General features: G+C 37.6%; 1 protein-coding gene across 4 annotated transcripts in view; it reads right to left on the bottom strand.

The window, feature by feature from the left end:
• TMCC1 (transmembrane and coiled-coil domain family 1) overlaps window positions 1-14,848 on the bottom strand; it is a 153,226-nt gene that overhangs the window by 93,208 nt on the left and 45,170 nt on the right. Inside the window, exon 1 of one of the 4 annotated variants that reach the window (XM_006083808.3) lies at window positions 11,287-11,461. The exons of the other annotated variants lie outside the window; for them this stretch is intronic. Coding sequence (XP_006083870.1) covers window positions 11,287-11,325 — 39 coding nt within the window. The 5' untranslated portion in view covers window positions 11,326-11,461. Of the gene's footprint in view, window positions 1-11,286; window positions 11,462-14,848 lie in introns of those variants that run through there. 4 annotated transcript variants of the gene reach the window in all.

Below are 14,848 nucleotides of genomic sequence, written 5' to 3'. Positions count from 1 at the left end.
ATTGGCCAGAATGGGTGTAGCCACTGCACGCACTTAAAAACTTGGGAATACATGATTTCCTAAACAAAGGAGTTGTTTCCCTTTCTTGGTGCACTTGACTTTGACTCTTGTTGCTCATGTGGCTCTTGACTCTTGGCTCTCTTGCATTCGCTCATATGGCCCATGGCCATGGGACCCCACATGCAATGGACGAATGGACTGTACCGGGAAACAGAAACTAAGCTAGTCTGATGCTAAACTGAACCTGGCTGCAACATGGAAAGGAAACTCTGGACACTGACTCTGATTTTAGCTCTGCTAAAGTCCAACTACACTTCTTCTATGACTGGGCAAAAGAAAATGACACTTTGAAAAGTCAGGTATTTAATTCCATGAAAATAAAGTTTTCTACTATATCTCATCCTCCTGCGGGAGTCTCAGAAAATTCCTTTTCTTGGGATATCGTTAAAAAAAAAAATACACCCCCATTAGCAACAGGGAGAGATGAGGCCCTCTATCCTCCATTAATACTAGATTAACACCCTTCAAATGTGGAGATAGCTTCAGAGAGATCAAATTACTTATCCAAAGACACCTATCCAGCCATGGTTTACTCAATTTCAGTAACAAACATCTTTGAGATAAATTTTATTAAATGAAAAGGAAAGCTATGAAATGTTTATTATATGTGTTACCTGTGGATTTTAATTTTAGATACCACTGACTTTAAGATGAATTCTTTTGAAAACACTAAACTTCCAGTAAAGACAAAGTGATTTGCTTCTTACAAAACATTTAATGGAACAGATTGAGATTTAATGAAGATTTTCTGTGCTACCACAAGTTCCAGCTGCATTGTTTTATTCTTATTCAACATGTTTTGCAAGATTCTGTCACAGGTTCATGTACATAGGAGAGGTTAAATCCTAACTAACCCAGGGTATCCTAGAGACCAAATTCTTTTCATTTTCTTACGTAAGCCAAAATGATTAAGAATGAATCAGATCCGACTGATGTGGCTCAGCGGTTTAGCACCCACCCAAAAACCAAGAGGTCGCTGATTCAATTCCCAATAGGGGCACATGCCCAGGATGTGAGCTTGATCCCCAGTAGGGGCCGTGCAAGAGGCAGCCAACCAATGATGTTCCTCTCGCATCGATGTTTCTCTTTTCTCTTTCTTCTTTCTTTCCTTCCTTCCTTCCTTCCTTCCTTCCTTCCTTCCTTCCTTCCTTCCTTCCTTTCCTTCCTTCCTTTCCTTCCTTCCTTCCTTCCTTCCTTCCTTCCTTCCTTCCTTCCTTCCTTCCTTCCTTCCTTCCTTCCTTTCTTTCTCTCTTTCTCTCTCTCTCTCTTCCTCTCTCTCTTTCTCTCTCTCTCTTTCTTTCTTTCTTTCTCCCTCTCTCTCTCCTCTCCCCCCCCTCTCTTCCTCTCTGAATTCAATAAAAACATTTTTTTAAAAAAGAATGAATCAGAATATTTAATAGTAGTATTACATACAGCTTTATATATAGATATAACAAGTAAAATGTATTCTGTTCCTGCTTTTATACACCATTAACCAAAATGTGCTCTCAGAGTAGTAGTGTTAACTTGTTCCAAAAAGGTTCATTCAAAGAATTTATAAAGAATTAGTAATTCTATACTACAAACTTATGTGTTACACACAAAGGTTATCTTCAATCTGTGAATAACATGGATGGTTGGGAGAAAGTACCAAGCCCAGAAGAATATCATCTTTCAATCATTAATCTTTAAATAATATTGGTGATGGTTTTCATTGAAGAATAATGAGCCTAAAATTCTCTTTTATATTGTGAAGTTTTAATAAAAAAAAACCTCCACCTCCCAACCAGGTCTCTCAGATCCTCTTTCCAGAGGCAATCTATGTTACCTATCCAAAGATAGCCTATGTATGTGTGTGTTTCATAGTATATTTTAAAAACAATCACTTATTTTCTTTTTTTTTTTAAATATATTTTATTGATTTTTTACAGAGAGAAAGGGAGAGAGATAGAGAGTTAGAAACATCGATGAGAGAGAAACATCGATCAGCCGCCTCCTGCACATCTCCTACTGGGGATGTGCCCGCAACCCAGGTACATGCCCTTGACCGGAATCGAACCTGGGACCTTTCAGTCCGCAGGCCGACGCTCTATCCACTGAGCCAAACGGGTTTCGGCCAATCACTTATTTTCAAAAATATGTATAGAATGATCTAATGATGAAAATACCATCATTTTAAATTAATATAGTGCCTTATAGTTTTCAAAGCATTTTCAAGTATATAAGCTCATTGACCTTCTAAACTAACAACCCTTGGTAAATATATTCAAACTTTTAAAAAAATCACCTAATTGATTTATTTAATAAAATCAACTCTCTCAAGAAAATGCTACTCAAATCAACACCAAATAATAGTTGAGTACTTAAAAAACCAATACACTTCCAAGGAAATTTAACTATCTTCTCTCAGTAGCATATTCCACTCTCAGACCTATAGTCAGTAACTTATTTTTTTAAATTTAAACTCATATCAATATTGCAAAAATATTTCAGTTATAATACACACATTTCTAAATTAGTTTTCTCTACTTTAACCTGTTATTGTTAATATATTTTAATAGGAAAGCCATTCTCTATTCCTTACCTATTCCTACCACATCTACAATATATGTTGATCTTACTAAGGATCTCATTTCATATAAAAGAAGAGCATCAGTCTTCCTATTTTGGTTATATAATACATCAGAATGATCCTATAATACTTATGACACCACTACCTAATTTAAGCCCCCTAAAAGTGGGTTAATGATTAACAGAAAGATGTAAAATTGCTAGCAAAATATAAATATAAAACATTATATTTCCAAGTATGAAGCTAATCAATATCTGAAGTAACTTTGAGAAAAGTAATTAAATAAAAACAGCATTAAAAAAGAGATGATGGCCTGGCCGGTGTTGCTCAGTGGTTGTTGAGCTTCAATCCATGAACCAGGAGGTCATGGTTCAATTCTGGGTTAGGGCACATGCGCGGGTTTCGGGCCCGATCCCCAGTAGGGGAGTATGCAAGAGGCAGCAGATCAATGATTTTCTCATTACTGATGTTTCTATCTTTCTCCCTCTTCTTTCCTCTCTCTGAAATCAATAAGAATATTCTTTTTAAAAGAGATGGTGTATACATTTTTATTATTTTAAAAGTATCCATCCAGTACTTTTTTGAGTTAATTATATACAATACTAGTGGCCTGGTGCATGAAATTTCATGCACTGGTGGTAGTGGTGGGGGGGTACCTCAGCCCGGCCTGCAAGCTCACAGTCCCCCCTTGCTCCTTACCGCCTCCAGGGAGAGGCTCCCGCCACTGCTGCTGTGCTCGCCAGCTGTGAGCCTGGCTTCTGGCTGAGCGGTGCTCCCCCTGTGGGAGTGCACAGACCACCAGGGAGCAGCTCCTGCATTGAGCATCTGCCCCCTGGTGGTCAGTGCGCATCATAGCAACCAGTTGTTCCACCGTTTGGTCGATTTGCATATTAGGGTTTTATTATATAGGATTACTTCCCTATACTCATACAGTACTTATGATTAAAAGAATTAAAAATACTTTTTAGGGGAGAAACCAAGATGGCGGCATAGGTAAACACGGGAGTTTGCTGCCTCGAACAACCACTTCAAAAATACAACTAAAAGATGGAACGGACATCATCCAGAACCACAGGAAAGCTGGCTGAGTGGAAGTTCTACAACTAGGAGGAAAGAGAAAAGCATACCGAGGCTCAGAGGAGGCGCAGTGCTGAAGTAAAATACTAAGGTTCGGAGTGCATGCGGAGCGGACTGGAGGCTGAGGGTGTGGTTGTCGTTTTCAATCGGGAGGGAGTCTCAGATTCTGAGCTCCAGTTCCGGGCGAGTCTCTAAGGACCCACACTCATACGGGAGAAGCGGGACTGTCTGGCATCGCTCAGAACCCTAGGGCAGCTTTCTCTCCGTGGGGCTTGCAGCGACTACTGGGACACTGAGAAGCAGAGCCTCTGAGGGCAAGACTGAGAGCAGCCATAATTGCTAACCCCGCCCTGTTGATCCCGTGGGACCCCGCCCCGCCCAAGCCCTGCAGGGAGGCTTTTGCTGGATAGCCTCAGGCAAAGGCTAGATTAGCACCTCCCTAGAGATCCAGGAGCCAGGAAGCCCAGAGGTCAGAGTGGGACCACCCAGCTTGCAGCTCCGTGGAACCATAAAAGACACACTCAGGGGGCAGACTCAGTGAGCACCAAAGCCCCATCGAAGCAAGTCTAGCCCCAGAGGGGTGTCTCCAGCACAGAAGTTCTCCCACCGCAGACACAGCTGATTCTCACAGCCAATTGGCCTGGAGGTCAATTCCTCACAGTGATAACTACAACAATCAAGGCTTAACCACAACAAGACTGTGCACAAAGCCCACAAGGGGGTGCACCAAGAGTGTCTACCTCAGGTAATTGGGACACTTAGCACAGAAAGGCACTCTATCGACACAGCGAAGCATAAAAAATGCCGAGACAAAGAAACAGGACACAAACGACAGAATTGGAGGAAAGCAAACTGTTGGATATAGAGTTCAAAACCACACTTTTAAGGTCTTTAAAGAACTGTTTAGAAGCCGCCGATAAATTGAGTAAGGCCCTCGAAAAGACTGGTGAGACCGCCGATAAATGTAGTGAGATCCTCGAAAAGACTGGTAAGACCGCCGATAAATGTAGTGAGATCCTCAAGAAATCTAATGAGACCCTCGATGTTGTGATAAAGGACCAACTAGAAATTAAGCATACACTGACTGAAATAAAGAATATTATACAGACTCCCAACAGCAGACCAGAGGGTTGCAAGAATCAAGTCAAAGATTTGAAATACGAAGAAGCAAAAAACACCCAACCGGAAAAGCAAAATGAAAAAAGAATCCGAAAATATGAAGATAGTGTAAGGAGCCTCTGGGACAGCTTCAAGCGTACCAACATCCGAATTATAGGGGTGCCAGAAGATGAGAGAGAGCAAGATATTGAAAACCTATTTGAAGAAATAATGACAGAAAACTTCCCCTACCTGGTGAAAGGAATAGACTTCCAAGTTCAGGAAGCGCAGAGAACCCCAAACAAAAGGAATCCAAAGAGGACCACACCAAGACACATCATAATTAAAATGCCAAGAGCAAAAGACAAAGAGAGAATCCTAAAAGCAGCAAGAGAAAGAAAATCAGTTACCTACAAGGGAGTACCCATACGACTGTCAGCTGATTTCTCAACAGAAACTTTGCAGGCCAGAAGGGAATGGCAAGAAATATTCAAAGTGATGAATACCAAGAACCTACAACCAAGACTACTTTATCCAGCAAAGCTATCATTCAGAAGTGAAGGCCAGATAAAGAGCTTCACAGACAAGAAAAAGCTAAAGGAGTTCATCACCACCAAACCAGTATTATATGAAATGCTGAAAGGTATCCTGTAAGAAGAGGAAGAAGAAGAAAAAGGATCTTAAAGCAGCCTATCACATTACAGACATCCACGAAGCTTTGGCATTATCTGACGTGGGAAATGACAGGACGATGTTCTTGTTTGGGACCCAAGTGACTGAGAATGGCTCAGAGATACCGTCCATCATGCAAGATGCCAAAGACCTGATTGCACACCTGGCTGCACATATGCAGTGACTAGGCAAGGCCCACAGTGGCTCACGACCTAGAAGTCACCAGGGAGTGTTGCATGGCAGGCTTGAAGCCAAAGGTTTCCACTTTTTAAATAAAAAATAACCCATTTCCTATTTTCTCAATGCATGGCATATATACAAAGATAATGTTAATTGATTAAAAGCATCTCTTTATTTCGATTTTGAACTTTAAAAAAAAAAAAAAATAAATAAATAAATAAAAACTTTTTAAAAATTATGATAAAATATACATACTATTTTAGCCATCAAAATACTTTTAAAAACCCTAATTAATTTGCATAAGATAGAAATGAGATCCTTATTCCTTTTACTAATATGAATACAGTGTGGGGTAAAAGTAGGTTTACAGTTGTGAGTACATGAAACACAGTTTTTAAAAAAAGAAAACAGTTTATTCTTGTATTACTTATTATTTATTAATAATTACTTATTACTTTATTGTATTATTTTCCAGATGAACAATTATAAACCTACTTTTGCTACAGTTTGTATATTCACGGAAATATTAAGCCAGTTATGTATATTACCTCAGATCATAAACCCAAAAGAAATCAGGTAGACGTGAAGATTACCCTAGCTCAGTGATGGCGAACCTATGACACCTGACACGCGAACTCATTTTTTTGGTTGATTTTTCTTTGTTAAATGGCATTTAAATATATAAAATAAATATCAAAAATGTAAGTCTTTGTTTTACTATGGTTGCAAATATCAAAAAATTTCTATATGTGACACAGCACCAGAGTTAAGTTAGGGTTTTTCAAAATGCTGACACGCCGAGCTCAAAAGGTTCGCCATCACTGCCTAGCTGGTTTGGCTCCGTGGATAGAGCGTTGGCCTGTGGACTGAAAGGTCCCGGGGTCAATTCTGGTCAAGGGTGCATGCCCGGGTTGCAGGCTCAATCTCCTGTAGGGGGTGTGCAGGAGGCAGCCGATCAATGATTCGCTCTCATATCATTGATGCTTCTATTTCTCTCTCTCTCTCCCTTCCTCTCTGAAATCAATAAAGATATTTTTTTAAAAATCAGGTAGAAATTCAAAGGAAATTACTACTTTTGGAAAATAGCAATTTATATTAAGAATTCAAATTATTTTATTTGTGTGTGTGTGTGTGTGTGTGTGTGTTTTTAACAATGAAGACTTCTCTAAATCTTAAGTTTCTTAAACTGATACCAAACTGATACCAAATAACAGGACACTATCAAATATAAAAAGGGCAAGAATAACATTTTTAAACAAAAATATTTTCAAGTGTTCTACAAGTGTGGATTAAATTATTTCAATAAATCAATAGCAGAACGGGAGGGGGGGTGGACCCACAATTCCTATTTCTTGGCCATTAATCTCTTCACAAGCCAATTCAAGATATACAAGTATGATTTTTATCTTGTATGTTTTTTTTCACCATATGAAAAATTTTAATATAGCAAAACTGAGTAGGAAAGAAAATGTGGGATGACTGAAAAAGAATTATCACTGATTTGCTGTTATTTTAATTATTTTTTATATAGAAAATGAATTCTGATGGTTATACCTGTCCTAAAGAAAGTAAGCCTCCCAAGAAAATACGAAAATAAATGTGAACCCCAAATTGAGAAAATTATTCAATCCATATCTGGAAAATTAAAGTTCAAGCTATTTTTTTAGAAAAAACTATATAGCATTTATCTTTCATTTTAGAAAGGTCAGAAAATATATAATTACACTTTCTTACATATGCATAAATAAACAATGGGAGGATAAACAAAAAACTGATTACCTATAAACTAGCTGAAAAGGTATGGTTGGAAGCAAGCTTTCACAGTTATGTCATTTAAAATTTTTGAACTATGGAAATGATTGTCATTCAACAGTAAAATAAAAGGATGTAATATTTTAATGAAATCATCACTCTTAAAAACTATTTTTTTCAAAGCCTCCTCAGTTTTTATCAGACCTTCTAAAAAACTGAAGTTCCTGGAAAAGAAAAAAATTTTTCTGATTTTCTCTTACCCATTTTAAAAACTAGTGAGTAAAGACAAAACTTTCTAAATGTCTAACTTATCATCTCTTTGTGAATGTCTTACTTTGTTCCCTTAAAAATTATTACAGAAACTCAAGAGTAAATTTTTCTCCATAGAGTATTTTAAAAGGCAGTACAGTAAAGTTTCATATAAGTGCATGCAGTTAAGCTTCAACTAAATTTAATATGGCTTTATGAAATCAATTATCAAATCGATGTTTCTCTGGCCAAAGAAAACAACTTGAATTGTGGGAAACGAGTTTGACTGAAAAAATTTTAATCTTATCAGGTACTAACTTCAACTCTCTGGGAAAAGGCTGCTCTAAGGAAGTTACCCAAGTTATTTACTACATTTGTTTTCTGTAAGTATGGATAAACATATAGAGCAGTATCAGAGAATGATTAATATACGAGAAGTTTATGGAGGCAACTGGTGTGGAGAAACAAAATGGGTTTGGAGTTAAACGTAAGTTTGAACCTGACTCTATACCTCCTGCTGATCTTGGGCAAAAAACTTAATTCTTCTGAATTCTTTAATGACAGAATGAAGCTTATAACCATCTAACTTGAAGAATCATTAGGAGAATTAAGTAAAATGAAAAAGAAAAAAAACACTGTCAGGTTTCTGACTATATTGGCTGGCTCGTGCAGAGGATTTAGGACAGGAAGAAAAAGCTTTAAGTGAGTATTTTTTAAGTCACATGTGAGGAAACAATAAAGGAAGAAAATAATTTTATTTTATTTTTTTTAAATATATTTTATTGATTTTTTACAGAGAGGAAAGGAGAGAGATAGAGAATTAGAAACATCGATCAGCTGCCTCCTGCACATCTCCCACTGGGGATGTGCCCGCAACCAAGGTACATGCCCTTGACCGGAATCGAACCTGGGACCCTTCAGTCCGCAGGCTGACGCTCTATCCACTGAGCCAAACCGGTTTCAGCGAAAATAATTTTAAATGACAAGGAAAAGAGAAAGCTTTTCTGGAGTCAGATAACTGGGATCTATTCAAAGAGAATAACTACCCATCTCTCTAAAAATAAAAAGTTTTACTTCATTTATTTCTTAATGTACTTCCTCCTTTTTACTTATTTCAGATGTGAACATCCATTAGCCTAGAAGAGCGATTTTCAACCTTTTTCATCTGATGGCACACACAAACTAATTCGTAAAGTTCTGTGACACACCAAAAAATATACTTTTTGCCAATCTGACAAAAAAAATAGGTACAATTTTTATTAATTCACATCAGACAGCTATTGTTGTGCTGGCTATTGTCATTTTTTCATTCGACATCTAAGGGAAAAGAGGTCAGTGCCCCTGACTAAACAGTCAGGTATTGCATATTTTAAAAATTCTTGCAACAACACTGGTTGAAAATCACTGGCCTAGAAGAATCACTAGACTATTCTAGAGAAAATATCCAGTGTAAGTAAACATGACTATCAAATTTAAGATAAAAAGTATCTAAGTTAGATACTACGTTTAAAATCACTGGAAACATTTATAAATATTTTCTTTCAGAAAACTTCCAATAAAATTAAAAAATGACTACATGAGTACTTCTTTTTGTAAAAATGGGCCATTGATTTTTTAAATACAAGATCATCTTAAGACCACCCTATACTTGCGGAAGATTATTTCTTATTGGCAAAAATACTTGTTACTAAAGTTGGATTCATATGAAATTGCCATTGTTCAACTGTTATGACCTACAAAAAACTCATTTCACTGTGAGTGTTCAATGTGTGTCAGAAATACCATACACTGGGTATAACAGGTCCTGTTTTCAGGTAACATGGATTTAGTTGAAAAGACAGAATAGGGGCACAGTGCATTCACTGCAATTAAGTAAATTTATTGGCATAACTATTCCGTTTCTCCTTCATATTTCAGTGCCATACAGACTGAAACAATTAAGAATATTATCTTCTTCAATTCATTACTGAACATATATTATGTCTAAGGGCATTTGATAGAAAACAAATTTCCTTAGATTTGGTCCTGACCATCCAGTATCGAACCCAGAAACTACCTTTAAATGGAGGAGAGGGGATGTTATAACAAGAAAGTAAAAAGAGGCTACCTGCCTTTGAGACCTTTTATTTCTTCATATTATAGAGAAGATGTGCTCCTAATTCCCCCAAAAGTGTCTTTTCTAAAAAATCATAGTAATATAGAGTATAAAGTGAAAGAGTAGTTAAAGTTCAAAAAATAATTGGGAGGTAAATATTGTTAGTAAAATACCTAGAATGCAGTTACTTTCTAATCAGAAAATTATCACCTGGCTCTCAACTATTTCAGACATTCTTGTGCAGTAATATCACTACCCTGACAATCTACACATCTGCTTTTTATATGTACTACATATTGGAAAATACATGAATTAGAGGTTGTTGAAAGAGAAGCAAAAATCATTATTTGTATTGTTTAGAAGAAATTTGGGGTATTTCTACCCCCTTCCTTCCCCACCTGGAAAGGAGAGAATAAAAGAAAGTAAATTTATTTTATTACACCTAAGAAGTCCCTGCTAGGCTTGGAGATCCAAGAAACAAGATGCAATTTGACATGGGGATGAAGGGGCAAGAGCTTTGTTCATTTTTGCTTGAATGCACACATTCTACACTGAGGTAACTTGTGAGGAATTAAAGGTTTTCCCTTAAATAATAACACATTTCAGGATTTAACAATTCTGACTAACAACAAAGGAAGTGAAGAATTCCTACTGATTTTACTATTTGTTTAAGCTTCTGTCTGTAGAAAATGAACTGTGACACAATTTAACCACCAACTGCTACATTTTTAAAATAGAGCTTTTAAAGAACAAAATTGTTTTTGAAATAAATTTCAATTCTCAGCACACCTCTTTCCAAACTAGTTTCTTAACTTGCTAAAAAGAGAGCTCAATGACTGAGTCAAGAGATGGCTGGGCACTGCCAGGGCTGATTCATTAAGTCAGCAAACCCTCTTCAAAAAGGGCTTCATTTTTTTAAATTTTATTTTACGTTTGATTTTCTTAGATTAAAAGAACACCCTCTTCCCAAAGTTGCACACAGGAAATCTGTTTTTCAAACAGAACTCTGTAAAAATTGATTTCTGAGTTTCTGGTTACTGCTTTTCACACACTCCTTCATTAAGTATGCAAGTTTCTTAACACAAATACTCATTTTAACATTTTCAAGTGCATCTTGAACGATTTTATGGTGGTTCTCCCCAGCTCAATACTAAATTTTGTATGAAAACACTGATTCCACAGATCAATAAGGTTTTCTCATCTTGGTCAACAAGCTGCTAAGATTAACTGCTAATTAAATAAGTACTTTTTACCCGCTATTCACTTTTTCACATATACCCTCTAGAAATTGTATCTGAGAAGCAAACTACAACTTCGTCCATATTCAAAGATGACAGCTCTAGTATTAGGGGAACACAATCTGAGGTTGCCAGTGCAGTCAGCCTTAAACCTTTGTGTCTGTCAGAGGAAAGAACAAAAGGCAGCGCTTCCTCCCCCATCCTCTCCTTAGCATTGGAGGATGGCAGGCTTGACAGAACAGTCCTAGAGAAAAAGGAAGCCATGCCGAAACTAGTGAGAGTTTCCCCTTAAACACATACACAAAGCTACCCACCTTGGATAGCTGCCTCCTGAGGCTAAAACGCTGGACCATTGTCACCCTGAGCAATCTTCAGACAAAGCAATCCACGAAGGGATGAGTTTTTTAAAAAACAGCTTCTGGGAAAAGTCGGTGGCAAAACATTTTGAAGACTGTCATAGTAAGTCCAAAGAATTTCCTTGGGAGTCTTAGCAAAGTTGGAACCACTTCATTGTTCTATGGGGAGACACTGCAAACCCTCTGTCAGACAGGACGGGCGGACCGAGGCAGGGAGGGGCAGAATCCTGGAGTGACTGCGCCCAGTGCCAAGCTCTGCTAGCACTTCCTGTGAGTCAGCCGTGAGGGGTCTAGACAGAAGGACCACTCTTCTTCCCTTTCTACCAAACCATTACCCCAGGATGTCGCTGTGGTGCCACCTGAGACTCCCGGACCTGATGTTCTGGAGGAGGAGTGCTGCACCGGGCTCAGAAAGCTTCTGCCTCTAGTAGAAGACTGGCAACTGCAACAATTCCTCCTACTTTAAGTTCTCCCAGTAGAAGGGGAGGGGACCCCCTTGCAAAGAGCAATACCCCTTCTCAACCTTCAACTCAGGTAATACACTGGAAGAGAGGATGTGAATAGGAGGACATGGCAAGAGTCGCCCCCACTCCTCTCCCCCCCCCCCCACCCCCCCCACCCCCAGCTCTGCTCAGAGAAGGAAACTCCTCCCAGCTGAGCTCGGCAGCTGTTCAGCTTTGTCTATGGTAATTGGCCAACCCTTTCCTCTTATTCACAGGGAAGGGTCCTGCCCAGGGAAGGAATGTCAGGTGCAGAGAGACATACTCCAAGGGTGACTTCAACTTCATTAGGAAGTTCAGCATATTAAAGCTGCCCTCTCTCATAAGAACAATATAATTTTTTAAAAATCTACACAAAAGAAACACCTAAATGAATTAATGCAGGTAAAGAAGTATGAAAAATGGCAATTTTGAGGGCAGTTCCAAAGATAAAAAAATTATTTTGCTATGATTTGCCACTCTTCCTATCTATTTGATTCTGCTTCCAGACAACCAATGTAAGGATAAAGGTTCATTTAACGAAACTTTTCACTCTACATGCTCCTCTTTGAATTGTTCATTACTTCTGAATGAATTTAATAACTTATCAGGGCAGAACAGGTTGGCATTTATTAATTTTTCCCTGCTCCAGTGACTCTCAATTCTCTGTAAGCATGATTACATCTTATGCTGCATACAGCCTTTGGTAGAATGAACCTACTATGTGCAGTTGCAGTGTTAGGCATTCCACATCTGTTATTCCATTTATTTCTCAAACAACCCTGTGAAATATCTATCAATATCCCAACTGTTCAGATAAGTAAAGTAAGAATCTTCTCTCTAAAACCTCAATATTATTATGAGTAAACCACAATGTTACTGAAAAAAATTTTCAGGCAAGTGAAAAAGGAATTGGAAAGAAAAAAAAAGATCTTTATGCTATACTTATTCTCAACTATGATCATATCACACACTACCAGTTTCCACTTATCACCAAACATGATGTACAATTTTTAAAAATTCACTACAATATGACACATGTATTTCACACTGCCTTAAGATAGAAAAAGATGTATCAAAGATATACAGAAAGACATACCGTCTTTAAACATAAATATGAGGTGTTTCTGATACAGAATCCTAGATCAATGCTGATTTTTTCTAATTACACTCCCCCCAAAATGAATGAGGAAGGTAAAAGGAATTAGAAAAAAAAATGTCTGAAGTCTACAGATCCAGTACACATTAAATATCAATCATGAACTAAACAGGGTATAAATCCTCAAAGTTCCAGATACACAAAGAAACACTTATGGATTAAAAGAATGGTGTATTCATTCTAGAATGAACATACACATTTTTTGCATATTAAAATAAAGATAAAACTCCTATAATTGCTTAAATGATACAAAACCGGTAAAAGCCATAGCTGGTTTGGCTCAGTGGATAGAGCGTCCGCCTGTGTACTGAAGGGTCTCCAGGTTTGATTCTGGTCAAGGCACATACCCAGGTTGTGGGCTCAATCCCCAGTAGGGGGTGTGCAGGAGGCAGCCAATCAATGATTCTCTCTCCTCATTGATGTTTATATCTCTCTCTTCCTCTCCCTTCCTCTCTGAAATCAATAAACATATATATTTTTTAAAACAACGGTTAAAAATCATTTGATAAAAAACTGAAAAGATCCTCTTTTTCCCATTTTGTGGAGTACGGGCAGCTTTTTGGATAAAAATCGTAGACCAAGATCAAAGGTTTCAAAGGAATAGCAGAAAGGATATAAATGCTTAACCTAGAGAAAAATCAACAATTTTGCAATCATTCTTTAGGCTGTTGACTGAAAATCCACATCATATTCTTATACTCTATGTGGAGGAGGCAAACAGGAACTGTTCATGGGGTTTTTTAGTCCTTCTTGGATCATGCACTCTTTGTGAATCTGTTAAAAGTTATGGACTCAGTCACTGGAGTGACATACATGAAATGCATGAACAGTCATATACAGTATTTTCTATATAATTCCAAATGATACATGGATTCCCCTAAAACTCATCCATAGACATCATATTAAAAACCTTGTTCTAGTCATGACTACGGAAGAGCTGAATATCAATCACTAAATGGTCTTGTCTTCTGCTTTCCACTCTAGGTAATAGTTCTTAGTAAAACTAGGAAACAACAACAACAAAAAAACCTGTCTCTGACATGTTCGCCCCAACCCCAATACATTTTCTTTACTTGTATATAAAATAATAATCTACTTCCAAAGCCACAAATTTATTTATGAAGTGGTCTTTTAAGTGTTTTAGTTTTTCTTCATTGTGTAGGGGGAAAAAAAGCAAAGAGATAACATTTTTATCTTTCTATATAGTTTCCTGCACATTTGTTTGTTTCACAAAACTAGGCCTATACTGTTTTCTGGTTTATCACTAAAAAAAACAGATCACAAGTACCTTGGATGAATACTTATAAAATTTAAACAATCATCCCAATTTAGCTGGTTTCTATACACAAAACTCCCTTTGTTCTAGCTTCATTCTTAAAACTCTCTATTAAAATTCTCTATAAATGCATTTAAAAAATAAGTTTACATTAACAGTTTTGTAATTTTTAAAAATCCTCACCCGAGGATATGTTTTCATTGATGAGAGAGCAAGAGGGAGGGAGGGAGGGAGGGAGGGAGGAGGAGTGGGGGGAGGGAGAGAGAGAGAGAAACATCAATCAGTTGCTTTCCGTACTCACTCTGACTGAACCCTGGAAACCTAGGTATGTGCCCTTATTGGGAATCGAACCTGCAACCCTTTGATGTATGGGACAATGTTCCAACCAACTAAACGGCCTGGCCAGGGCTAAAGTTTTGTATTATGAAATATCATGTACTATGAATTACATTTTTGCAGAGAAGGAAAATAAATCATAGAGTTGGAATTAGAGTCGGGACTAGAACCCAAATACCCAGATTTCATTACTGCCGAAGACCAATTCCAGCATGTCATAATTTCAAGAGTTTCATCAAAAGGTTGAGTCCCACATGTAGTCACCTGTTG

This window comes from Myotis lucifugus, unplaced genomic scaffold, assembly GCF_000147115.1.
Source record: "Myotis lucifugus unplaced genomic scaffold, Myoluc2.0 scaffold_8, whole genome shotgun sequence".
NCBI classification, from domain to species: Eukaryota; Metazoa; Chordata; class Mammalia; order Chiroptera; family Vespertilionidae; genus Myotis; species Myotis lucifugus.
This window is presented reverse-complemented; position numbering and strand designations above follow the sequence as displayed.